Source organism: Papilio machaon, chromosome 4, assembly GCF_912999745.1.
Source record: "Papilio machaon chromosome 4, ilPapMach1.1, whole genome shotgun sequence".
NCBI lineage: Eukaryota > Metazoa > Arthropoda > Insecta > Lepidoptera > Papilionidae > Papilio > Papilio machaon.
In genome coordinates, this window is record NC_059989.1 from 5950123 (window position 1) to 5977488 (window position 27366).

The 27366-nt window shown below is 33.1% G+C and overlaps 4 protein-coding genes across 5 annotated transcripts; 1 reads left to right on the top strand and 3 right to left on the bottom strand.

The window, feature by feature from the left end:
- Positions 1–69: 69 nt before the first annotated feature.
- On the bottom strand, positions 70–6462 carry LOC106720369 (RNA-binding protein cabeza-like). Its single transcript, XM_014515039.2, has 7 exons — positions 6268–6462; positions 6011–6187; positions 5336–5639; positions 3391–3422; positions 2123–2271; positions 1438–2045; positions 70–1176 (listed from the first exon to the last, which is right to left on the bottom strand). The coding sequence occupies exons 1-7, from the start codon at positions 6275–6277 to the stop codon at positions 1149–1151; spliced, it is 1308 nt and encodes a 435-aa protein (XP_014370525.2). The 5' UTR covers positions 6278–6462; the 3' UTR covers positions 70–1148.
- Positions 6463–7442: 980 nt separating this feature from the next.
- Positions 7443–11396, bottom strand: LOC106720232 (polymerase delta-interacting protein 3-like). Its single transcript, XM_014514826.2, has 8 exons — positions 11159–11396; positions 10795–10984; positions 10478–10553; positions 10265–10390; positions 8753–8906; positions 8428–8602; positions 7814–8001; positions 7443–7590 (listed from the first exon to the last, which is right to left on the bottom strand). Exons 1-8 carry the CDS (start codon positions 11221–11223, stop codon positions 7497–7499), a joined length of 1068 nt encoding a protein of 355 aa, XP_014370312.2. The 5' UTR covers positions 11224–11396; the 3' UTR covers positions 7443–7496.
- A 493-nt stretch (positions 11397–11889) lies between these two features.
- On the top strand, positions 11890–14120 carry LOC106720174 (nuclear cap-binding protein subunit 3). The gene is made up of 4 exons (XM_014514758.2): positions 11890–12017; positions 12091–12292; positions 12376–12670; positions 13047–14120. The coding sequence occupies exons 2-4, from the start codon at positions 12200–12202 to the stop codon at positions 14039–14041; spliced, it is 1383 nt and encodes a 460-aa protein (XP_014370244.2). The 5' UTR covers positions 11890–12017; positions 12091–12199; the 3' UTR covers positions 14042–14120.
- A 2811-nt stretch (positions 14121–16931) lies between these two features.
- On the bottom strand, positions 16932–26827 carry LOC106720406 (MICAL-like protein 1). 2 transcript variants are annotated; one of them, XM_014515101.2, is made up of 14 exons: positions 26436–26827; positions 26175–26359; positions 25904–25965; positions 25409–25760; positions 24238–24953; positions 24049–24164; positions 23819–23908; positions 23033–23246; positions 21212–21359; positions 20772–20954; positions 20355–20469; positions 19950–20049; positions 19278–19416; positions 16932–17128 (listed from the first exon to the last, which is right to left on the bottom strand). In XM_014515101.2, the coding sequence occupies exons 1-14, from the start codon at positions 26585–26587 to the stop codon at positions 16953–16955; spliced, it is 2748 nt and encodes a 915-aa protein (XP_014370587.2). In that variant the 5' UTR covers positions 26588–26827; the 3' UTR covers positions 16932–16952. The 2 variants fall into 2 exon arrangements, with proteins under 2 accessions (XP_014370587.2, XP_014370586.2); XM_014515100.2 differs by having other exon boundaries at positions 20766–20954.
- Positions 26828–27366: the final 539 nt, after the last annotated feature.

A 27366-nucleotide genomic window follows, 5' to 3' on the forward strand; every position in this document is an offset into this window, starting at 1 on the left:
ATTTTGTTAATTCCTAATTTTAAAAGAAAAAAATCTTAAACGCTTACTATGTTGATGTATCAGAGTAATGAATTCTGGCAACTAGAACAGTGTCGTTTAATATTCATGAAATAAAACATACCTCTATACATATTCACAAATTTATTACACATAAATTGAACTATTTTCAAAGTACATATAGAAAGAATGAGAACAAAAAGCTTGTTTAATACCAGTCCATGAAATATGGTCAATTTGAATTTTACAATACTTTAATATTCTTAATCTCTTACCATCTTAATTTACACAGTAGACGATCTTTGCTACTCTGATAACGATGATCTTTTCTTAGACTATAAAATTAACGCTTTAACTTGTAGACTAAAGACCCTTTGTACACAAGGAAACGTAAAATTTTCCAAACCAGACTATTGTAGTCGCTAAGCAATGTCAGCTAAGATTGAGGCAGAGTAAGTTAATTACATTCAGTAATGTCTACATTTTCAATTTTAGACGGCTCGAGGTGGTGTTTTTCTCTTGCAAATTTGTGACAACAATTTCCTTATATAACATGCAAATTGACAGATATTTGAAGAGTTTACTTTTCTACATACATATGGGCTAAAAATTACCGCATGCAACTTCGGCTGGTACATTCTACACACATCGTTATCATTTCAATTCTATTCTAGAAATACTGCGTAAACCCGAAATAAAAGTAAGAGTGTGAGCTTTTTTCATTTTTTTAACCCTTTAGTTTAGACCCTCTGACCGAATAGATAACTCGCGTCGACGATCCAACTTAGTGTGTATAGAACGCGCACAACGCAATACTTGTGATGCAAGGATACAATATTAGTTTCTAAGATTTACGTTGCCTTGTGTTACGTTGGGCCTTAATAGATTAAAAGAAAAATTAAACATAGTAAAAGATTCTATTCAGTAGTTTTATGGATAATAATAATACACAAGTTAATATGGTTGATATTAAAACATACCATATGATAAATTTGTTAGAAATCAATGGTACAAAATATGTACTACAATTACAGGTTTAGATATATGAATCTTGTCATTTAATTACCTATGGAGTAAGTTGTGAGAATCCTACAACAATCAGTCAAACCATTGAAAACTTAATGTTAATCCTAATTATACTATGTATAGCGTTAATAAGGCCTCTGCCTGTCTCTGCCACTGCAAAAAAAAAAGGAATATTAGTATTTGTATCTCTAGAAACTATTAAAAATGTTTAATTTATTTTGTCTTCACTGTATAAAGCATAGGTTGTTTAAACATAATTGGCGGCTCAAGGTCACTTTGTGTTCTTTGCAAAGTATGCTTCCCCTCGGATCACTTTACGCCCCGCAACCCCTAAAATTATGTTTTGCTCACCGACCCGTGCGATTTTTCAAGCGGCCAATATATATGCAAAAATAATGGTATATGTTAACTTACCCGCCGTCGCCTCGCATGGCTCCGCCGCCGGGCGGGCCGCCGCGCTCTCCGCCACCGCTGCCGCCGTAGCGCCTGTCACCGCCTCGGTCTCCGCCACGGTCACCGCGCCCGCCCCAACCACCCCCGCGTCCACCACCACGCCCTCCCCCACGTCCGCCGCGTTCGCCACCGGAGGGTGGCCCGCCGCCGCCGCCACCGCCCGGTTTCTCCTCGTTACATCTGTTGCACGCCTTTCTCCATGAAAAGTTGGTATTCCCGCAGTTGGGGTTGGGACAGCGCCAATCTCCCTCCCGGTTGCCGGAGGGCGGGCCGCCGCCGCCTCCACCGCGTCCTCCCCCGCCGCCGCCGCGGCCTCCGCCCCCACCGCCCCCGCGCCCGCCGCGGAAGCCGCCGCCACCGCCGCCTCCTTTGGCCCCGCCCCAAGTATTCTGACGCTGGGCCAGGGACACTTTTATTGTAGCTCCATTAAAATCTTTTCCGTCGAACCACTGTATGGCAGAAGACGCTGCATTGCTGTCCTCGTAAGTCACAGTCGCCTCCCCTTTAGGCTGACCGGTAGCTTTGTCCTTATACATCCATACTTTAGGTCGTTGCGTTTTCTTGTCAGTCTGAAAAAGAAATAATTTCCTCATAGAACTGATTTATGAAGCATTCTTAGAGGCACAGAATATAAAGATTTTTTTACCTTAATAATGCCGATAGCACCAAAATGCTGACACAATTCATCTTCAGTAGTAGATGGGTTCATGCCCTGAATGAACACGGTGTCCTCCTGGGTGATCATGTCACTGCCCCCCCGATCTCCGCCGCCGTACCCGCCTCCATTGCCACCGCCTACACAAATATTATTTTTTCACAAAACATAGTAAGTAGATACATTTACATACATATTGACTACCCATTTAACTCTATTTTGCAGTATTTATTGATGGAGATCAAAGACGGATTTTAATTTTACTGAGCTACTTTAAAAATAACTCAACCAGACATACATTTTTACACCTCCTATTTTATTTAGTACCTTATAACCTAATGCTTTTAGAAATTGTCCTTGTAAACCAAAATCACCCACTCTTGTAAAATAAATAACAATTTAATAACCAACACAGTGACAAAAAGTTGACATGACTGAATTAAAATTGGCCTCCAAAATCATATTTTACTAACCCATTAAACCTTTCACTATAATGTAAGAAATTGCATCAATTTACATTTATGGTTAAATATTTATAATATCGAAATTGACATCCAAATATTTTAATTTGAAACAGGGCTGCCAAATGAAGATACAGTGTTCCTGGAGTTATTGAGTCACCACTTCACCAACTAATAATGGCTTAACAAATGAATATTGACGAATATAAAATCTCTTAATACATTAGATAATTGACTCAATACCAGTTACTCTGTATAAACATGGTCATCCAAAATGTCGACCCTCTCACAATTTGACTGTTGACAATAATACCTTAATTTTACCATGTTGTCTGTTGATATGTTGTAACCTTGATAGGTATATATTTATGAAGCCAAAGTAATTTAGAAACAGTCAACCTATATAAAGAATATGTTGTGTTTCCACAATCAGAATATTTCACTAATGTATTTATGAGGAAAACTTTAGTTGTTAAAGTTACCTGTATTTTTCCTGTTACTAAAATTAAGAAAAAAGTAGATAACTTCTTAACCTTAATATATTATGATGTTTTAATTTACTTTTGTAGATAACTTATGCCATTGTTGTTGTAATAGTACTTTGCTGTTTACAGTCAATAAAAATGTTAAAATGTAGATAGGGCATACATAGTATGATGCCAACTCTATATAAACATGTCAACAGGCATATGAAACGCTACAGACAAATTATATGACGAACGCTGTTTGGCAGCCCCTTTTTAATTACATATTAAAAATATGACAACAGCACCAATCGCTTATCGCGAGGAGCTTTACCTTTATTATAACCACCCCCCCTGCCGCCGCCACTAAAACAATAAGAAGACCGTTTAGTTTACACTGGGCAGGCTGGGGGCTCACTGACACACCAACGGCGCACGCTGACGGTTTGTCACCTAGGTACCGTTTAACCAGTAACCTCACACCATGGATGATGGATCCTTTTCTTTACCATATCATAAACCTTGACACCTTGAAAATCTTTGAACTGTTGGAGACAATAATGTTGCACACTTTGTAAGCATATTGCACACAAGTACAAATCAATAGTCAATGTATGTCACAATGCAATAATTTAGTCCAAAATAAATAATAATACAGGGTTTGATAAAAGTATAAGAGGAGGAAATTATTAGATTTGTATCTATAATTTACAGAAAATTAAGTGGTATTCTAAGACCATTAAAAAAAGTGATCCTTGTGTCAACATATTGTATGTAACCCATTCTTAATTTTAAATAATATACATGGGTCTAATGAAGATTTTCTCCATACATGCACAAAATAAAGTCTAGAAATGTTGAATTTGAATAACCCATATAAGTTGAATTATACCATAGGCTATTTGCCTTCTACTGCCTTATGCCTGTAGTAGACGTTATCTAGTTTCACAGACTGGTTTAAAAATGGGTTGTCTCTTATTTATATTTTGTGAAACCCGCCTTTAGTAGAAATGTTTCCTGCAATTCATATAAATGATATCCTTCTATTTATAGCCTCAACTTTTCTTTTCCGTGTACACTTTTTTCTGCTATATACCAAAATTGAGAACATATCTCTTTTGTATGTTGTGTATTATTTGCAGTGGTGATCACTTCTGTTCAACATAGGGTAAAAAACCTAACTTTTTTATGGCTCCAATTATAGTTTAAGTGCTTGAAGTTATATTTCACTTAATTGTATGTAAGACCAAAACTATCAAATACCATACAGGTTATTTTAAGTTGTTTTTGCAGCATAAAAATAAGTATAAACACTAAGCCCTCATTCGCACGGGCGCTTTTTAATCGCGTGTTAAAATTGCATTAAAATAGAACAAATGCTATTCAATTCCGACAGCGTTTTTAAAAAGCGAACCGCATTGTTGCATATTGAGTGATTTGCGAAGGGGACAAGGGTGGACTTTAAAGAGTTCGTCGGTCGATAGGCGCCAACGCAGAGTTTTCACGCGGCGTAATTATAGCGCTCATGCGAATGTAGGTTTATGTTATAAAACCAATACTGTTGTAGAAACAATAAATCACAAATTTTGTCTAAAATTCGATTTTTGATGTATTACCATGTTATTGTCATAATTTTTAAATATATACCACATATACAACTTTCCTATAGTTTTAGTATGAAGAATAAATAGTTGCTGGTAAACATTAACTCTCTAAAATTATATAAATATGTTAAGACCCCATAACTTTGGAATCCCATGCACTTATTATATTAATGATAATATAACAAGATATAAAGGACAGTGTTATACAACTTTAATAATCATGATAACTGTAGAAAGTTAGTGAATAAATAAATATATTTATTAGTATAGCAACCTATTATACATCTAACAGTCATTTATTGCGTACATTAGCTTGCATTGGCCCATGGTGCTAAAATGAATACTCAGCCACTGAATCAGCTCAAGCAATAAACTCAATAATTTTTGTGTTACAACAATGTTGCAGAATTTTATGGTGTTTGCTTAGACTTAAGGACCTGCCTAATGGTTTCAGACCATGCTCCCAAAACAAAAGTAATTCATTTTTTAGGACAATGATGGGATTGAATGGATTCAAACAGGAATGAAAAGAATTACCTAAATGGTGGTCTATTAAATTGTATGTAAAATATCTATCAGTCAATCTATGGTGATAAATAATTAAATTATGTAATGAAAAGTAAACCACCAATATGTTGACTTATTTAAATAAAAAGTAATGTTAGTATGACTTACCCATATCCGCTATCTCTATTTCCCCCGTCTCTATTGTAGCTGGAGCGGTCACCCCCTCCATATCCCCGGTCACCACCAGAGTAACCACCGCCGCCTCCCCTGTCATTTCCACCATAATTGGAGCCCCCACCACTCCGCTCGCTGCTGCTATAGTTGCTTCCGCCACGGTCACTTCCACCTACATTGTAGTTGTTACCGCCCCCACTGCCACTGTTGCGGTCATATCCTCCACTACCATAGTTAGAACTATAACTTTGACCATAGCTATTGCCAGATTGACCGTTACCACCATAGTTACTTCCTCCTAAAACAATATATTAAGATTTAAAAGATGACACATATTAGAAAATGTACCTAAACTAAATTTTATTGTTTAAAAAAAATAATCTTATATAGTTCATTTACTATGTATTTTCTAAAGTAATTAATATTAACTAGTGGTCGCCCATTTTTCGAAATTATCCCGTAATTCATAATCAATGTTTTTTTTGTTAAAAACAGCTTTATCGCTTTACGTATTTATGTAATGATGATTTAGCAACCACTCCTACACTATAATAATATAAATAAATACATTAGTACGTACCTACTTATGGTATGTGCATAAATATCAATTAATAAGTTACATTTGTGTATAGCTAATACAATTAAGCTTTAAATAGTCAATATACCAACCTGAACTTTGGGAATTCCAATCTTGACCTGAACTTTGTCCAGAATAACTGCCCTGACCCTGATTGTAACCCCCTTGTTGACCACCGCTATAGTTATTATCACCAGAAGAAGCTGCTGGTGGTGGAACGGAATATTGAGACGAGTATCCTCCGCTGTTATAATCACTTGATGAATAGGCTATAAAATAACGTAAAAAACACTTGAAAAATCAGAGAAATCCATGTTCAATGCAACTCTAGCTTGAAAGTAGAACTTACGGTCCCCCATTTTGTGATGATCTTTTTAAAACAGATTACCGATTTAAGAAACTCACTAATATATTCAACACGAAATTTTTAATTTTGAAAATTACAATCATTCGTTCGATGGCCACTCAACGGAAAGCCAAAAGAGCCACGAACGATTGATAAAATGGCGGCAATACAGCACACGCCGCTAAACAGGAAATAACAAGAAGGAAGGAAAAAGCAAATCTATTCTCTTTATCTATGCCCTTGGTTTATGTTGCCATTTAAAATTACCGGAAATTGTCACATTTCAACAACAGATATTGTTATAAAGCAAAAGTTCAATTAATATTATTATATATAGGTGTACGATCTTCATAAAACGTTACCGTTTAGTTTCCTCTGTATATTATAACGATGGTACTTCTTTTTTAATTTATATCTTTACCAGAAAAATAGAAACCCACGCCATTTAACGAAAAACCTACAGTAAGAATTTATTTCATGGCAACAACAATATCCTTAAACATTTTCTCAATTTTGAGTTTGTGATAATTGTTGGTAATTGACGTGTTAATATGTTGAAAATATTGTTAGCCGCGGAGAAAAAAATAAATAGGCAATTTACGTAGGATAAGTTTATAATTCTGGATTTAATTTATAATTGGCTATAGTCCGGTCGCGGAGCAGGAAGAATTTCGTACAATGACCTCTTTACCTACTGACAGAGGTTACAAACGTTAGTGCGGTTTACATGAATTATTTGAAGGAGAAAGAAAATTTACCAACTTATAATATGTAGTTATTATTATTATATAAATTATTTATTTAGATTTAATAATACAAGTAATAAAAATCTAGACAAGTATCTAATAATAAAAATTCCTTTTCGGTAATCTTTTTAACGGAGCCCATAAAATTTTTACAATTTACAATCCCTGAGGACGGCGGCCTTTGTTTCTGTGCGAGCGAGACTCATTGTATTTACGCGGGAGTGACAGAGACAGGCAATGCGAGTTCAATGTACGAAATTCTTCGTGCTCCGCGACCGGACTATAGTACATTCTCGTAATTTTCGTGCTGGGCCTACTCTTGTTCTGTTGTACATTTTTTTGCTTACATATCAATTGTTAGAGGCAAAGGTATTAAAAATAATAACATAAAAGAATATTTTTTTAGATTATATTAAATGAGTTAATTAAATGATGATCATAACATCCTCAAACTTGTTTGTTCAATTTTATGATCATATTACTAAACTAAGTAAAATTGCTGAACATAACTTTGTGGAAAGTTAACAAATCAGGCTCCACATTTGAATTTGTGCTGTGTAATGCTGGCTTAGTACTGGTCCTAAAACAACAAAAAAATCTTTAGTAACTTTAGTTAATAAATTGATACAACCAAAAATAACACACAAGTCTTCCGTAAATAAAATAATAAAATATTTTGTCAATTAAATTTTTCCATATGAAATTAAACTCATCTGATTTACCTGTATTATATTATTAAAATTGTGGCATTGAATGTGGAAAATAATGGGATGATCATAACTTAAATAATATAAAATACAAACCTTGATGTAGCAGATGTTGTTGATCTTGGTGTTACCAGCAGGCAATTCATTGGTTGTCCGTCCAGTTGGCGATTATGATACAAATCAACCGCTTTTTGGGCATCTTCCAAGCTATTGTAAATCACTTCAGCTGTGCCGGGCCGAACAAGACGAGATTCTAACATACCCCCCACATCACCAAACAATTCCTGTAAAACAAATAAGTCTTTAAACATCAAGTAAAACAAACTTTTTATAGATCGAATGCTTTTACCGTTAGCTTCTGAGACCAAAATTTCTGTATGAAACAAACAACCTGCCTTTATCTTTGACAAAAAAGAGACAACATGTTTTAAATGGGGACTTTGGTCTCAGAAACACAATGGTTACTTACTGATGTCCTAGTTAATGGGTAATTGTGTTAGGTGGTAATATATAGTTAATACTAGCTAACCCGGCGTTCTTCGTTTTGCCTAAGGTTCAATTAATAAGCAAATTAACGATTTTAAAATTAATTTAAAATATTAATTAAAAATTTTTATCATATTCAATTGAATAACTTCCTTCAAAAAAATTAAACTTCCTTCCCTTTTCAATTCTGGATGAAATGTTTTGTTCATCTTTTTTATTCTCACCTCAATATCTCCACCTGTAACAGTGTTGCGCAAGTTACTGACTATTATTCTGTATTCCAGATTAGGCTTCTCTGTTTTATCCTCTTTCTTCTCAGTTCGCAAAGCAGCCATTGGGCGTTTTTTAAGAATAGATGGTGGCCTAGGCGGACTTGGTTCTTTTTCAACAATGGTTGTTCTGCAACATTTAACATAAATAACATGTTGTTAGCTAAGAAAAGATTAATAAGCTGATAGCTCACAAAACGAAAGAAAATAACTGACCACATTGTGCACATTTTTTTTTAAATGAACTAAAAAAGGTTTCTACACTAAAGTTTTATATTACCTCTGAAAAGGAGTGCTCCTATTATGATCATAGTTATGAGCAATTATCTTGAAATGCAAGTTATTCTTCTGCTTTGACAATGGCATTTCTTCATCTATGATTTCAATATCATTTTCTACCGTTCTTACTATAGGTTTTAATGCTGCTGTATTAACTGAAAACGAAATCATTTACATGATAATAATAATTGCATACTTTAGTTTGGTGACACATAAAAATTAATTAAGCACAACAAGCATTTACAATGGTTGACATATATTACACATGTCCACATATTTTATACAGTTTCGGTACAATACTCCATATATAGTAAAATTCAATGGAAATGAGAAATAATAAGAAATCTATTAAAAAAAAATCTTGATAACATTGTCATCACAAACATATAAACATGTAGGAAGAGGATCGGCCATAGTTAAAAAGAATGAAGCTACTTTAAAATTTATAATAGTTTTTAGCAAAAATCTACTAATGACAGTTAATTAATCATTAAACTAAACTATGTTCCAAAGTAACAACTCAATAAATTAGTCTTAAATAATAACCGGGTATAATTAGTCTAGTGACCAAATTTAGCACTTCGTTTCCACAAATTAATTATCCAAAGCGTCTAGGTTAAGCAAGCGAAGTACAACTAGTGCACCGAGCCACGCCAGAGCCAAGACTGCCTTTCAATTTTTTTTTTTTTTGTGACTGAGTAGTCACTGTTTGCCTTGAGGAGGCATTTACAGTTTCACCGGGCTTGAGGTGGCCGGGCGCAGATGGCGCTTAGCCTAAACCTCGTTTAAGAGTAACTAGGCTCGAGGGCTCCCTCAGGAGCCTCGGCTCGGGCTGTTACTTCGTGCCTTTCAAATAATGGTGCACGTCTTTTATAGCGGCAGAGCTAGTAGTGGGGAGAGTGGGGGCATCGAATGACGCAATCGGTGCACGTGTTGTTTACAGTTTCGCTCGGGTGGCGCGCGGGTGCCGACAAACACATATTTGCATCATATAAACAGAATCTTTCTAAAATAAATCCATAGACAATAAATGGCATTGTCACTAAAAAATATAAAAAATATTTCATTCCTATTACATTCTGATTCAGGTATACATTTGTACATCTATAATATGTTAGTATATTCATTGGTTATGAGCTCTTACAACCATTTGAAATTAAAGTGTGTAAATTTCCTTTACAGATTTAGAGCCACTAATTATCATGGAAACTAGGAGGCACAGAGTGAAACATGTTAAAGATATTTATTAAAAACTAGCTGTCGCCCGCGACTTCGTCTGCGCGGAATTAAAAAAAAAAACAAATTTCATTAGATCCATTAAGCCATTTCTGGAGATACCTTCAAACATCATTATCTATCCATCCATCTAGATTTTTTAAATTTTTTCTGTCATAAGAACCTTCTCCTGACAATAACAAACACATGAAAAAAAAAGTGAAATCGGTCCAGCTGTTCATGCGTGACCAAGGGATATAGGGATTAATTTTTATACATATTTTTATATAAATGATACCTATTGAATGAGATCCAAAAGTTGTATTGTTAATAAATCTTCTGTTATTATTGCTTTGTGCTTGGCGTCTGTGTTTCACACTTGTTAGAGGTTGTGATGTCACTTGTCTTGATGGATCAATAAAAACTGTAAAAACAGATAAGATGTATTAAATAAAAGAGAACATTTAAGTGCACTAAAAACAAAAAAAAAATATATAAATGTTAATATTACCTCTTTCATTCCTAGTTTTCACAAAAAAATCTCGACTTTGATAACTTTTTCTATCCTTAACTTTAGTCATTGCAAGCTGAAAGTGGAACACTTATTAAAAATAAAGTAGACGTTTCTTGTTTGCCCCTGCCATATAATTGTGATTAATTTTTATTGAATCAGTATAATTAAACAAGTTAGGAATTGTTTTACACTTGTACTGCAGATTTTCATATGCTATCACAGTGACCAAAAGCTTAGCCCAAAACTTATTTTAGCACATACAGTATTCTTAAGTTATTGAAGCATTTTAATATAGATTTGTGTATTAAACTTACTCTTTTTTCTCTCAACTGTTGCAATTTTAAACGAGCATCTTTTTGTCTTGCCAGTTCTGCTAATTTCTCTCTGGCATCTGTTATTTGTGTTCTTTTTCTGGATATGATTTTATTACGAGCATCAACCATTTTACGTTTTTGAACTGGTATTTGCTGGTGGGGAGGTTGTTTTTTTATCTTGCCCTTATACCTGAAAAATATGTTATTTTCTAAATTCAATCAATCCATAAAGGATTGAAGAAAGTATAAATTGTTCAACTGAACCAGATTAATATTTATTGCAAAATGAAATATTACGGTATGAGTAAATATATATTTGTGGAAGGTAACATTTCTGGCAATTAGAGTTGAATTTGAATTTTACCTGAAGGTCTCTCTCTTCTTTTTCTGTATTATATCATCCAAACTCATCTCTATGTTGGAAGTCATTGCTGGAGTATGCACAAGCGTAAAATATGAGCAAATACCAAGATAAATGTTATATCTATTTAAATAGCTACTTTTGGGATGTATTATTAGAAGGCTTGGGTACTTATTAGAATATTGTCTAAATGTTTTCAAAATAAATGTTCAATAAAATTTTAAACTCGATAGATTGTACTTTCATATAACACAACATAAATATATAAATGAAATTGAAACGGAAAGAAACGATTTCAGCAGAATGTCAGAATGGATCTTCTATGCCAAAGAGTATAAATAAAATCGAATATTTTCAATCGTACCAAAGAGTAGTAAGTACTATCGGTGCTAGTGAACTATACGTTTAATGGCGGCTCTACCTTTGTGACGTGAATACACGGTACAAGTCAGCACTCCACATTCGCGGAATGTTCACATTCGTTGCTTGCTTCAATGCTTAAAAAAGTTTTTATTTTCATGTATCAAGAAGTACGATTTCCCAAAATGTCAATGATGTTTGAAACGTCAAAACAGCGCCATTTGGCGAATGTTGGAAAAATGTTTTCTTATTTAAAGCAGTGCTACAGCTCACCACTTATGTTCTTCCATACAGACACGGCTTCTTTTTTTACACAATGTAACCGGTCGGGTAAAAATTGGCAACCTTGGATTAAGAATATAAATCTGTGACGCTGTAACTATGGCGTCCTCTGTCAAATCAATGTCAAAAAACTGCCAAGAGCTTTTCGGACTGTGTTAAAATTTCTTTCAACTCAGCTTAGACACAACGCAATCTAAAGTTTAAGCTTTAGTTTTTTAATGTAATTTATTGAACTGAATACTATGTTTTCATAGTATACATAACATGCTTACATTCTTCTTTATTGCTTGTAGTTTCTCGACACGATTATAAAAGTAGTCCAAGTGAGGATAAACGTCATTATCTTTAGTATCGTGATATTACCTATTCAAGTTATTTTAATATTATAACATTGTTAAGAAAATGGAAAAAGAAGAGGGCGAAATGAGTGATAATGAAATGGAAGTGGATGATATTGTCGAACCTGCTATGCCAAATATGGAGAAACACACTGTGGTATGAAGTGTTCTGTTTTTGTAATTAAACCAGATAAGGTTATACGAAGATTTTATATTCAATTTTTATTTTTTCATTTTCAGTTATACAAGAAAGAAAATAATGGTTTAGTCCTGGAACTACTCGAAAAAGTAGATGCATTTAAACTTGAAGAGAGGGCAAAACGATTTGGTTTTAGTCTTACAGGCAACAGGGTTGTAACACAAGAGCAAATTGATGATCTGTACAATAATTTTGGTATAAAAGAAGGCAATGAACGGCATTTTCGATTTGATACTTTACACTTAGCAGGCATTGATGGACTTTCAACTAAAGATATATTTGAATATCTTGAAGATTATAAACCTGTGGCCATAGAGTGGATTGATAATAATTCATGTAAGTTTGTTATATTGTAAAACTCCTATTTTTTTCATATTTGTTTTGTTTTTGGACAGTAATGCAATTTAAACCTTGTAAAAGACTAAGTCTTTTCTTGTACCTTATTCTTAACCATAATGACCTAGCACTTATACATATTGGTACAGCATTAGTGGGAAGGCATAAGACAGCCTAATTCTTAAGCTAGCCTAGCTATTTATTTTTCCCTTTTAAAGTGTGAGCAAAAAACTGCTGTTTGTAGAATATTATTTGGTGTTTGATAATGAGTACTTGATATGGCAACAAATTGAAATAATGATTTATCTATAAAAGTATAGTCTGACTATACTTTTTGGATAGAGGTTGTATTTTTAGTGATATTTTCTTATTTTAGGTAACATTGTTTGTCAAGATCATATAGCTGTTGCTTTGGCACTATTACTTCATTCACGGGAAATAACAGATGAAGGTTTAAAAGACATGATTCATGAAAAATCTTCTTACCACTGGCGAGAAGGTTTACCACATCCCAACGCCGATATGATCTTAATGAGATTTGCCACACGTAGTGATAAGAAAATAACTAAAATAAAATATGAAAATAAACAAATTGCTCAGTGTATGGATGATGACAGCATTGTTAGTAAGAATCCCTGGGGTGACTTATGCATGTCTTGGGGAGTGTATGATCATCAAGAAGTATTTCGTCGTAAATTGCCACAAGATTATGATGATGATGGGGAAGATGATAGTCATGAACCTAACAAAAGGATACAAGTAAAAAGTAAACAACTTGCCATGCGTCTTGGAAAAAGAAGTACCAAAACAGAAGACTCAGATGAAGGTTCATCAGATTCGGAGTGGAAAAAAAAATCAAAGACACCCAGAATGAGGATGCATGCTGATGATGAAGAATGTAAACAAAGAAAGCCTGTAGTTGAGCACTTTGAAGAAGAAAATACATATGCTCCACTTTCCATTGAAGTTTTAAATACAACAAGTGATTACACACCTCGAACAACATTAAGGGTGTCAGAGAAATTCCGAAGTAATACTAAAACAGAAAATACGTTAAGAAAGAAGAGCTTAAAATCTAGGTTAGGTGCAAAAGTATCAGCACGAGATCAGGTATCAAGTGATGAATCAACATCAGATAATTCAGATTCACATATAATGAGCAGAGTCCAAAAAGTTAATAAAATGCCTAAACCACACAGCTCCAGTGTATGGTCTAGATTAGAGCTCAAATCTAGTAGTGTGGAGGAACCTAAAGATTTAAGACAAAAACTAAAATCTAGAAAACAGAAGAAACCTGACGACTTACGAGATGTTTTAAGCAAAACCAAACAATCAAATTTAATCATTGAAGTAGACAATAGAAATAAATAAGTTTTAACAAAAACTATCACTTTTATTATAAACCAACGGAATACCACAATACATTAGATGCCAAAATAACATAAAATTATGACATTTAGGTGTTTATTGTTGTAATCTTGATTCTTCAAAACATTCCTTAAAATAAAACAATAGTCTGTTAATAACATATATTTAATAAAAAAAAAGAATTTGTGCTGGTTTGTGTTAAGTGCTCTTATAGCTATAGCATATATTACCTCTTTTTCTGTAGTTAGTTTAGTTTTAGTTAGGGTGTAGAATATTATAAGTAGCATTAATTATTGTGATCTGAATAAACTTTTAATTCTTTCATAAATGTATAAAGCAAAATATCTAAAATTATAATTAATTCGGTAAAAATAGAGTATTTTAAATGGCTTTCACATTTATAAACTTAAACTTCTTAGAACATTTTATAATGAACAATGAGAATATTTTGTGAATATGATTTGATTTACATTAAAAATGGACTCATTAAATGCAGTTAAATAAACAACCTCAAGTTCTTACAGGTATATGGTGGGTTATTAATAAGCCTATGTTAAGTATAGCAAGTAAATGTTAGTAATAGCACAGTTAAGTTTAAAACTTATAAATAAAAAAGAATATTCGAGAACCTGATTCCGCGTGCGGCGGAGAAAAAAAAATAGAAATAAATTGAATTAAGTAATAAGAAGTAGCAAGTTTGAGCGCCATTAAACAGATCGGTAAAAACTTTCGAGACATCTTTTTTTTTATATATTGTATCAAGAGATATAGCTGGTTTGTTGAACATCACAGTTATATCCAAAATATTAATACAATCTCTATACAATGATTATGTAAATTATGTTTTACAGGTCAATCTTAAAGAATTTTTTTATTCTATTACACAACTAGATAAAAGTCTGGTTGTATTACCTGATGTGTTCGATAAAACTGTTAAGAACTTAGATAAAGTAAATATAGATAATAACTTTTTAAGACTAGTTAATATAACATTATAGGAAAACCATTTTTGTATTGTTTTACGCGTTATTAATAAAAGCTACAAAAATTACCAATATGAGTAAAATTTAGGGTGAGAGACCTAGCGGGCGCCATCCTGTGTGTGAAAGTAAAAATATAATGTAAAAACGTTTTTCCTATATATAGATAATTACTATACAAATCAAACTATTTTCGCGAAACATGATGTAATTTGACGTGCAATTTGTGCTTCAATTATAAAATAAACGTTAGTTATTATTTTTTATAGACAATTTATTACAATTTAAATGATTCATCTCTAATTGTTTTTTTTCTACCTTTAACATATCTTGGGTGGTTACGTATTTGTTATCTCTTATAAGCCAGAATGAAAACGATGATTATGTATTTGTTCACGTACTTCTGACGTCGACACTCAAGGTTACAGAAACAAATTTCTTTGTCATTCACTAATTTGATAATATTTAAAGCGTTACAACTATATTATTGGTAATATAGGTAAAATAACTTGTACAATAAACAGTACACGTAAACATTTCAAAATATTTACAAATATAGCAGCAGAAGACTAGACTAGTAAATTTGAATAGAAACTTGAAGAAAATATGACAATTTAAAATGTATGTGAGATATATTTATATATACTTTTCAAAATATTAGATAATTGTTATTTGTATATTTTTTAAGATATGTATTATAGAATAGGCTTCTGTACCGTTGTTACGTTTAATTCTGTAAAGCAATGTATGATTTATTTAAAAAACATATTTTTATGAAAAAAAATCCAATAATATGGTGTATTGTTTTCAAAGTCCCGCGTAAAAACGATGGCCTGTCATGGCGTCTTCGTTGACGTCACGCAGTGTTACAGAGTAGAATCGTATCTATCTCTATGTTGTTGTGGTACTACGAATTGTGGTACTGAATTATGAAAATATCAACTATTAATGGCGGCGCCATTCGCGTGATGACATCATGTTTTCTGATAAGTGTTTCATGTCCCGTTAATGAATGTCAAATTTAGGTGATTTAAATTTATTTACATATTTAATAATTATTATTGTTTGGTTTGATCTTTGTAACAATTAATTATCAAAAACTCAATTTTATCCGAATTGTTCACCTAGTACAAAAGACAATTAACCGTTGTCATGGGTGATGGTTTAGCATAAACACTTATATCCTGACAAACTTTTCAGACCCGTGGGCTTAACAATATTTATGTCAAACACCATCATCAATTATGTCGATATAAGTAAGTGGCTTTTGGTGTACTTAACGCCAGATACATTAACACTGCACAACTTTAATACATATTTATACGATGGCGATAGTCAAAAATATTCGTGCTTGGCCCACGGGTGGGCATAAATTAATTTAGTAGCAAATTAGCACCAAAATGTCAATGACAAAAGTAAATTTTCTTCCTGCAGCTGTCTTTTCTAGGCCTAGGTTTACCTAATAATCTGATAGAACTGATCACGATAACAGCGCCTCTTTTACTGTACCAAATAATTTTGTGGCACTAAAAATGTTTATTTTTAAGTGTCTAATAAAGCATAAATATCGTCTAGACGTGTGATATCAATGTTAATCTTTACTGTATTTATTATATTCGTCGACTTATTTCACTAAAACATATCAAATACGTTAAAAGGAATGTTTTTTTCTTTATATTTTGGATAAATTTAGTATACTATTGTTAGTACATCCAAAAAAGATTAAGTACTACTAATTTGTCTAAAGTTCGAACATAAAATGTGTCAAAATTTCTCAAATGTTCATTTTAATGGATCACGAATGAATGATCAGTGGTAAAATTTCAGTCTTATTAAGTACGTTTACTTACAACATTAATATAACTCTTGTTTAATATGTATAAAAAAATGTATAGTTTAAATCTGTTCGTCGATTTTGTTTTAAAGTTGATAATTCATTTCGGTTTCTTTTCTTTCTCCATTTTATCTTCGTCCTTTTTCTTGGAAATTAATGTGTGCTTTGCTTTCTTTAATTGTTTTTTCACTTTGTCCTTTACCTTGTTCTTTTTTGGGCTGACGATAGTTTCCGTCGACTTAATAGATGAAGCATTTGAATCGCTGTTCCTTTGAGCTGAAATGTAACAAAATTATTTAAAAAATTATTAAAAACTAGCTTTTATTAATTTTAAAATTTTAATATATATATATATATATATATATATATATATATATATATATATATATATATATATATATAATAATTTTAAATATTTTTATTTTAAACGAAAAAATAGAAAACGGGGTAAAAATTATCCTATGTCCTTTTCCTGGTTTTAAGCTACCTGCCCACCAATTTTCAGTCAAATCGATTCAGCCGTTCTTGAGTTATAATAAGTAGTGATGCAACGGAAGTGTCTTAGCGGAACCAGAAACGGAAACAGATGTCAAAAATAAATTTTAGCAGAAACGGAAATGGAAGCGGATGCGGAAACAGAAGTGTAAATAATATGAAAAAAAACATATTTACAAATATTTTTTCTTTTGGTAAAAACAGTTTATATTCGTTTTTAATTTATTAAGGCATGGGATATCGGTGTCCTTTAGCCTTCAATGTATGTATATTTACTGTGCTGCAATAAGTTAAAATACGTGTTGATAAACGGAGGCTTTTAAATATTAAAACCATTTTACAAATATATTTCTTTATTAATACATTCACTGCTGACCACTCGGATCCGAGTGGGCAGAGCTATTAGTAGCGGCGCCTCCCCCTCGGATCCGAGCGAGGGGTCCGTTCACTTTGCAGTAGTAGTAAGCCGCCGGCGTTTGAAGCGAAACGAAAAAGAGTATTAGTTTCATTCTTACAGTGTTATAGTGATTAGTACCACGTTCGTACGGAGGCAAACATACAAATATCTTGTACCACATAAAGCTAAGTCTGAACTTTGTTATGTATGTATATTTTTTAATATATGTATGTCCTGTATGTGTGTGTGTGTGTGTGTATATGCGTTTTTTTGTGTATGTGTGTGTGTGTGTATACGTGTGTGTGTATGAAATGTTACAAGATCTTGAACCATGTAGATAAAAGATGGTTTTGATTAGTATCCTTACATGTTTTACTCAATATTCTGGAATTTGATGAAAAACTTGACTTTGTCAAAATCTTGTAACATATTAGTACACAGAAATGCGATCGTGGAACAAATATCAACATATTAGTGAACTAAATCATTGCCATCCCTAGCGCTCAAAATGATGATCCCTAGCGATCAAATGCAAAAATTGTGTTTTTTTATTTAAATAATTATAATAACATTATTAATTTATCTATATGTTCAAAAATTCCCAGATACTAAATAAAAATTCACCATAAAAAGTTTAGGCTCCCAGCTGTTACCTTTTTTTTTTTTGTAAACAGTGAATGTGTTAAGTATCAAATACCCCAAATCTAGAAAAAGATATAATTATTAGGCGTCGGCGGCTCGTGGCACTTGAGTTGCAATCTGCAGGGGCTTGGTTCGAATCCCGCCATGTACCAATGTGTTTTTCGATTTACATATGTACATTTATCCGACGTTCTTACGGTGAAGGAAACATAGTGATGCTGCCTGCACATATCTGAGAAAAAATTCAATGATATGTGTGAAGTCAACCCGCTCTGAGCCTGTGTGGTTGACTATGGCCTAGTCACCCTTAATTTGGGGTAGGCTCCCAGCCCCTCAGTGTATAGTGCGCTGATGATAATAATGATGATGATATATTACATGGTTATCACTTATTCAAAAGTACATTTAATAACTTGTAAGTATGAAATAGTCACATTTTGCCAGTTGTCAAATTTTATATGGACAACAACTAGACAGTTAACTCCAGCAAGAGAAGCTGGTTGTTTCAAACAGCAGCAGAAAATATTACGCGCTTAAATTCACGAAAAAGTACGTAAACAAACAAATGCGACAAGTGCCGAAAGGCCGCGCACGGACTGCGCGTCTCGCGCCGCGCATTTGTATCTCTCAGCCGTCGTAAAGTTCCGTTTTATCTCCGTTATAAAAGTTGCGGAAACAGAAGCAGAAACGGATGTTGAAAAGCGTGCGGAACTTCCGCAGTTGCGGAAACGGAAACAGACATCCGTTGCATCACTAATAATAAGTGTAACTAATACGACTTTCTTTTATATATATAGATAGTAATTCATCGTGTCAGTTTCGTAGATTCAGTGTATTTAGTCATAGTGTCAAATGTCATTTAAAAGAAATGTGCTGGTGCTACTCGGGTACCTCTCTTGGTGGCGATGGAGGCTGCAATGGCGAGATCCTCTTGACGCTCACGGCGACGCTCAGCCTCTATCTGCTGCACCAGCTCATCTCGCAGCCGCACGATCTCCACCAGCCGCGTCACCAGCTCCTCCTCGCGCGCCTGCGTATACACATCTTACTGACCTCACACTCGTGTCTTTATTTATTCTAAGATGTGTGGAAAGAATATATATCACTCCAAGTATCACTTCGCATGCAATACGGATGACATACAAATACTAGTGTGACAAGTTTTGTCCATGACAGTCTTTGTACTAAAGCAGGAGTCAGCATATACTTTTCCAAATAGTCCGTAATGTTTTAGAAAATGGATAAGAATATATTATGGAAGAACGATTTCCTACCTATTGTCTTTATTAACAAATTAGCTGTCGCCTGCGACTCTGCCAGCGCGGATTTAAAAACTTAACAAGTACCCTATGTATTCTCCCAGATTATGTTCTAAATCAGTACCAAATTTCATCAAGATCCGTTGAGCCGTTCCGGAGATACCTTCAAACTGGGTGGATGGATGTTTATCCATCCATCTAAACATTCGCATTTTTAATATTTGTAAGCTATAATATAACATAGCTTTTCATGTGTACTACAATTAAGAACAATATGAGCATTAATACGTAAAACTTTTTTTACCTTATCAGAATCTATGCGATTAACAGCAGGCCTCGATTGTATGATTCTGATTTCGTGTTCAATGTCCGCTTGTTCTTGTTCTAATCTTTGCTGCCGGCGACTGAGAATTGAGAAAAGAACAATTTAAAAATAAAGACTTTTTTTAAATGTAATAAATGTCCAAAAACCATAATAATTCAGATATTACATCTAATATTAATTAGAATAAATGAGATATGAGCAACAAATTGTATGAAAATTAGACACTATCGGTACTATACAAAATTACAAGCATAAAACAGTGATATATATATTTTTTGTATTTGCTTAGGAAAAGTGTTTCCCTTTTTGTATTTCGTTAACCTTTCTTTTCTTACTTTTTCTTCTTATCTTTATTTACACAAAAGATGAAAATTTTGTACTTACATGTACATAAGTTCCGTTTGTTTTCTAAACAGATCATTCTTTTCATTGACAAGTTCACACAGCTGTATCACCAAGTCTTCAATTTCTTCCTGTGGCACCGATACGGCTTCGTCACCTGAAGTAAATGCAGTGTAAAATACGTAACACAAAAAGTTTTTTTATTGCTATTTTTCCGCTCCAAGTGTCGTCCAAATTGTGTCGATTATCAATTTTCTTAAGTCATTCATAGATTTAGCCGACCAACACCTATAAGTAAGAGAGAAGTAGTGCAAGGAAAAATTACAGCAAACATTAAAATAAACACACAGACACTCTTAATTTCTAACAACATTTCTCTTCTTGCAGACTCAAGAACAATTAACATTTGCTGTAAATTGTTTGTAATAAAAAGGTGCAGGGCGCAGTAATTACCCTCACACTTGTCACGTATCATCTGCTCGATGAGCACGCCCTGGCGCTCAAGGCCCAGCTGCTGCGTCTCCAGCAGGTCCAGCTGCACCTGCAGCTCCTCCCCCGACAGCTGCAGCCGAACTGCGCGCCGCGCCGGCAGCGGCAGTCCCGGCGCCGGGCCCTTCACCCGCCTACCCACCGCGCTCACCTCTAACAAATTAATCGATATTTGTATATTAACCGACTCGTGGTAGAGACTAACTGAAGCAAAGCTCAAACGCGAAGTCAAGGATTACCACATTGTATGAATACATTGAATTTAAAAAGGCCAACATAAAGAGTTTCGTTAAAGCAAATATACAATGACTATGTATAAATAGTCTGGTGTAGTACCATTGTACTAACAGTGCTCAATTTCTGTTGCTAAATCTGTACTGAAATATAAAGTAAAAGAAATAGGTAATCACCATCGGAAGCACCACTACGCGTACCGGACGTGTCCACACCTTTCTCCATAGACTCCGCACCACACCCGGAGAGAGTGGAAAGACTGTCCGGCGGTGTCGGCGCATGACGTTTCTTTTTCGATTTAGGTGTTATAGTGCCAATCGATTTCTAAAAAAAAAAAAACAGATGTCTGAAAATCTCTCGTATTATCGGCTATCGATTTCTAAACGAAATGCACCCAATTGTTACTTTTATTATAAAAGAAACCATATCTACACTCTGTAAGGAATTCACTGTAAAAACTAACAATTAAAATGCGTAAGACCTGGAAATGCTTTCATTACCTTGTGCATTCACATTATTACACTAATATCTCACATATATTTCTGATGACAAATGTTTATTGTTCCTATTATTCTGTGCCGATATGCATATATATATACCTTTTTATAGTTAGCTGATTTATCCTTTCGTAAGATGATCAGGTGCAGAGAAAACGTGACTTACGATTTCATAATGTTATGAGACGATAATTGTAATAGCAATAAATGTGAAGCATTTTGTGTCGTTGTGACTATCAAAAAGCTATTGTTATGCGATGTCAACTTCAAGGTTATTATCAGAATGTATGATTATGGCGGGTCATAACATTGTATAAAATTTAACCTCTAAAAACCTAATACAATTTCAACAATAACGTTTGGTAACAAAGCGCGCTTACAAATTGTATTTCATTTTTAAATAAATGTATCGACGTCATTATAATCATTCTATGTTATAAAAACGATATTTTTTTGAATATAAAAAAATAAACTTATACGAATTTTAGTCTTCTAAATATTTTATCAATTAAGTGACTAAAATATATACAACAAAAACGATTTTATCTTTTTTTTAAAAGATAAATTAATACTTTCAAAAAGTATGATAACGTTTCTTACAGCCAGGTACATATAACATAACAAACAAAACTGTACATCTTTGCCGACATTCGGAATGTAACATTAATAAATGTATGAAATTGTTCGTCTAGTCACGCACGAACATTACAGTTGTGGAATCTTTAATGTAAGCGTCGACGAAAAAAACTATTCGTAAATTCACTGGAAAAATTGTTTCGTTATACTTTGCCTTGTTACAATATTGTTGCAGTGAATCTGATTTATGTAATTTCGTCAGATAAATATCTGACGAAATTACATAATGTCGTTTTATATTTTATTTGAATTGTCCCCAATTGACTACATACAACTAAGGGAGTAGATTGATAAATAAACAATAGCTATATCTGACGGTGTTCCACCTTAAAAGCTACTGTACTTTTAACGTATTACAACCAGATCAATAACCAATAGGACGCAGCTCTTATGTGTCTGGAGGAAAAAAGGGCGGCTAGTTGTAAGCGGTAATTTTTAGCCGACTTCCAAAAGAAAGAGGTTATTAACTATGCCGTCGTTGGCGCAACTCACTGCCTATCTGGTTATTTGTAAGAAGATATGGAATTTATTTCGTGGCCAGAAACAAGGCAACTTTTCTATAAGTGGAATACCGCGGATTTGAGCGACTTAAATGTTAATAGAAATAACATAAATTAACAAACGTACATTCTGATTAAGAGTACGCAATTTCCATCAGTTATCATGTACAAAATTTGAAATTACTTATTTATCTAAATCGGAAATAGATACAAGTTGTTGATAATGATAAAATTCTTTGTGTTTCTTGAACCTAGGATCTACGAGTGAAAACGGTTAAACAACGTTTTAGACTTTTAAATTAATTTTCCTAACAACCTACATAACATTTACTGGTTTTAAAAAATTTAGCAGTATTAAACTTACTTGATCAGAATAAACTGTAGAGGTGTGGGAGCTTAGCGACGATATACTGGCAACATCGTCCATAGACACGGACATGGAATTTCTGTCCGCTTTTTGTGCTTCGCTTATGGTGATTGTTGGCGGAGGCGCTGGTGCTTTCGGCTTTTTACGTCGCGGAGTACTTGACGGTAGATTTGGAGTACTCGTCGCCATTGATGATTTATACAAATTGGAACTGAAATATTTTTCGGATATTTTTCATACATAAAATGGCTGTAAACTTCATCAAGATCGTATTTTTAATGTTTACATTTTTGTAAATCACGGTACTTCATTAAACTTCATTATTCGAGTTTGTAGTGTCATTACATTCTACGCGGTGGGAAAAATTTGTTTACACAGCGATTCCATTGTGTTTTACGATCTTAACAAGTTTCGTACTTGTTACCTGCTTGATAATTTAATAGCGGGCATCAATAATGTATTATCATTAAAAACAAATGATCTTTAAATTAATCAAGTCTTCAAATATTGGAGATTTTGTTATTGTAGGGCGTTAAAATGCCTTAGAACATCAACTACTAAGATAAATACCGAAAATGAAGTTTTCTATTGCAACTAATTCACTTTCAATTAAAAATAACAAATCCAATTAAACCTATCCATTCAGTAGGTGACCGGTAGTTTATTTTAGCTTCCAAATTGATATAGGTTAATGCTACAAAATTAATATGTTTCGATTTTGGTAGCTTTTTCTGTATTTCTATATATTAACATCTGTTAAACAAGAAAAAAAAAATAACTTACCTCCTTTGATATGTCTCTTCATCAGATGATGGTTCTTCTCCGTCCGACCAAAAAGGGTTTGAGGGGTTTTGTGCTATGACATGTCTTTTTCTGTGAAAAATAATTAAACTTAACACATTCAGTGCCACCGATTCGCATTACGACTTCACTTTGATACAAAAAAATCTTAGTAAAAAGATGTGTGTTATGAGGTATAGAAACTAATTATAAAATCTGGTCAATATACTAACATTGGTGTTTGTAATTCTTTGTTTTGTGGTATTTGGACTGTTGGTACTTCATCTTCGTCTTCACTACTTCCGAAAGGGTTAGTACTAACTCTTTTAGGTTCTTCTATGGGGGTCACCTGGAAGTATTTAAATTTGTTATTATTTTAATCCATAAAACTTGGATTTTTATGTTAAAAACTTGATTTATACCTTCTCATCTTCGTCGTCATCAGAAAATGGGTTCAGGTAATCGGGATATTCTTGATTTTTAACAATGGTCTTATTTGGTACTTCTTTTTTTACACCATTTGTAGCTTTATCTATTGATGTGTTGTGTTTTTTTCGTCTTGGTGGTACACTTATACTTTTCTCTGAATCATCTTTAATGGAATTTTTAGATTCTAACATCGCAGATATATTTGAATTAGATATGTTTAGGTTGGATTTAGCAAGTCTGCTATCGTCTGTTATATTACTTTCTTCCTTAGGTTCTTCTAGTTTGTTACTTAATATGCCATCATAAATAGAAGACCTATTAGCAGTAGTCAAATTAATGTCCTCTTGTTTGGGTTTGTCTTCCACATGTTCACTGCTATTTGATGCTGTCTCAGTTATCACATTGTCTTCTGACAGTTGTGTTTGTAAAAAATTAAATTTATTTATATTGCTCTTGTATATATTATCAGGCACTTTTTTATAGAAACTTTCATTAAAACTAATTACATCATCATTCAAATTGATTGATTTGTTTAGTTCCATATTTTCAACTTTAGAAGAAAAAACTTGGTCTTTACTACTATTTTCAATATCTAAGGATTTATCTACTTTAAGCTTATCTTTAGTGGAATCTTTTAAACTAATATTTGCTAATTTATGATCAATACTTGTGTCTTTTTCTACATTCTTTTCAAACATGCTTATTTTATCTGGAAAAAGGAACAACAACAAGCAATAAATAATACAAAATGCTCTGAAAGTTGTATCTCAATTTCAGTGTGCAATAATGATACTTATTAAGTTCAAAAATTAATGGACTTCATTATTTATCATTCATAATCAGTCTTGCACAAATTTTATATAGCTTTTTATTTTTAAAAGTATTTAAAGTTAAAGGGATGGATGGTACAAATCTTAGTAATATAAAATGTGCAAACAACAAACACATGCATTGCAAAATGGTTTTGTTGTCATTGTTAAATGTACATTGTGGTAATGCTTAAAATCAGTTTTTCAACACATTTCTAGAATTGTTACCTTACAAAATGATATAGGAAATTTTTAACACATATAAAAATAAGTGAAAAACAAACAAAAGATGCTGTTGGTAGTAGTTCTTAGTGACATGCAATTTGAAAGACACAAGATAGTATTAAATGCTCACCTAATACAGACTGTGGCCTGGTCTTAAGTCTTTGACTTACTTGTTCCTCATTACAGGGGTCAGTTTTTGAATCACTTGCATCTCCACTATATGCTAGCATTCCCATCTGGTCATTATTATTGAAAATCTTTGTTGAATTGAAATTCTTTTCATTTTTGCAAGTATCACAACAAAATTCAGATGTATCATCTACTTGATAATTCTTTGGGTTCAAGTGGCCAGAACACTTTGAACATCGGAAACATCTTCTGTGGTAAAGTTTATGATCCACCATCAGTCTTTGTGCCAAATAGACAGGCAATCCACATGCAGCACATTTGTCAAGACCTGTCTTTCCAAATCTTATAGGAGTCTACAAGAGTGATTACAGAGTAAAGAAATCTAGGATATAGAATAGAGTAAAAACTTGCACATACACAAAAGAATAGTGCCAAATAAAGCAGACACAAAAAGAAACATACTATATGCATTAGAAAAAATCATAGATATACTTACAACTGGATGCTTAGTTGTAGGAGATGAGGCTTTTGGCTCACCCTCAGTAGCTTTATTATTTACTGCAAAAAAGGGTATGATATTGCCAATTTCTAAACAGGTAAGATGTAAAAAGAGCAAACTTTAGTTTATTTTCTTGTTATTCTTTTTAATCTTAAAATAAAATTATATTCATCTCTTACATGTGTAATTCGTTAATTAAATTTATACTAATATAAAAATAACCCATAAATAAATTATTCATTAAGTTTTTAATCAAAGAGTCACTCACCTGTATGACTAAGGCGCTGGTAAAACTGAGACAAATATGTTAATACTGACAATCTGTCCGGGACATCATTTTCAACCATATCCTCAGGGTCCAATAGAGCAGGAATTCCTAAATGTTTTTCTGCTATGCTAAAAGCCAGCTGATTATTTTCATATATATTTTCTGGTTTAAGTTTGGAAAGGTCACTAAAAAGAATTTCGTAAATAAATTACAAAATGTTCAAACATAAAATACTAATAGAATTTAATAATAATATTTTACATGAGATCCGGCCGAAAATGATGAACTAATGCACAAAATGCCATTCCATTCCTCCAAGATGTTGTCATGTTATCAATCTGTATATTAGGACAATCTTTTACCAATCGTTTGCACCATAATTCTAAAGCCTTAGTTCCTTTTACTTCCGACATTATTGTTTATTTTGTATCACAGGTTTGTAATTTTACACATCTCATGAGTGAATATGGAAGGTTCCGCTATAATGCCTTCTGTTAAATCTCTTACATTCATACTGCTCCGAAATGTTACCTATTTCTAGATGATTAATAGGCCAAGAATTTAAAATCAGTAGAAAGAACCGTATGAATCACTTTAAAGAAATTATTTTTATTTAAAATTATGTGTCAAAATCGTAAGTTTGCTGATGGCAAAATTAGTTGGCAATGACAACAGATAATGAGATATTATTAAAAATGACAGCTGTTGTTTCGTCTGGAAATAATACTTCAAAATACAATTTTGCTGTTTCTAACTATTTTTGAAAGTTTACTGTAATTTATTTGCAAGATATGACAATTAAAACATATAGTCAGCAATTTGAACACAACTATTACGAAGTAGTTACATACTCTTTGTTGGAACACTGACCTCTATATATTGTGACCAACTGTTGCCGGCGACTCCATCCGCGCGGAATTAAAAAAAAAACTTAATAAGTAGCTTAAGTGTTTTTCCAGACTATGTTCTACATCTATGTAAAATTTCATCGACATCCGTTGAGTCGTTCTGGAGATACCTTCAAACATCCATCCATACATCCATCTAAACAATTTGCATTTATAATGTTAGTAAGATATCTATGAATTGGAAGCAATATTAGGGAACTTGAACTAAAACATTTTGATACTAGGTGTTTAAGTTATTATCAACTAGCTGTTGCCCGCTTCAGTGTTTAAATGAATAATTTCAT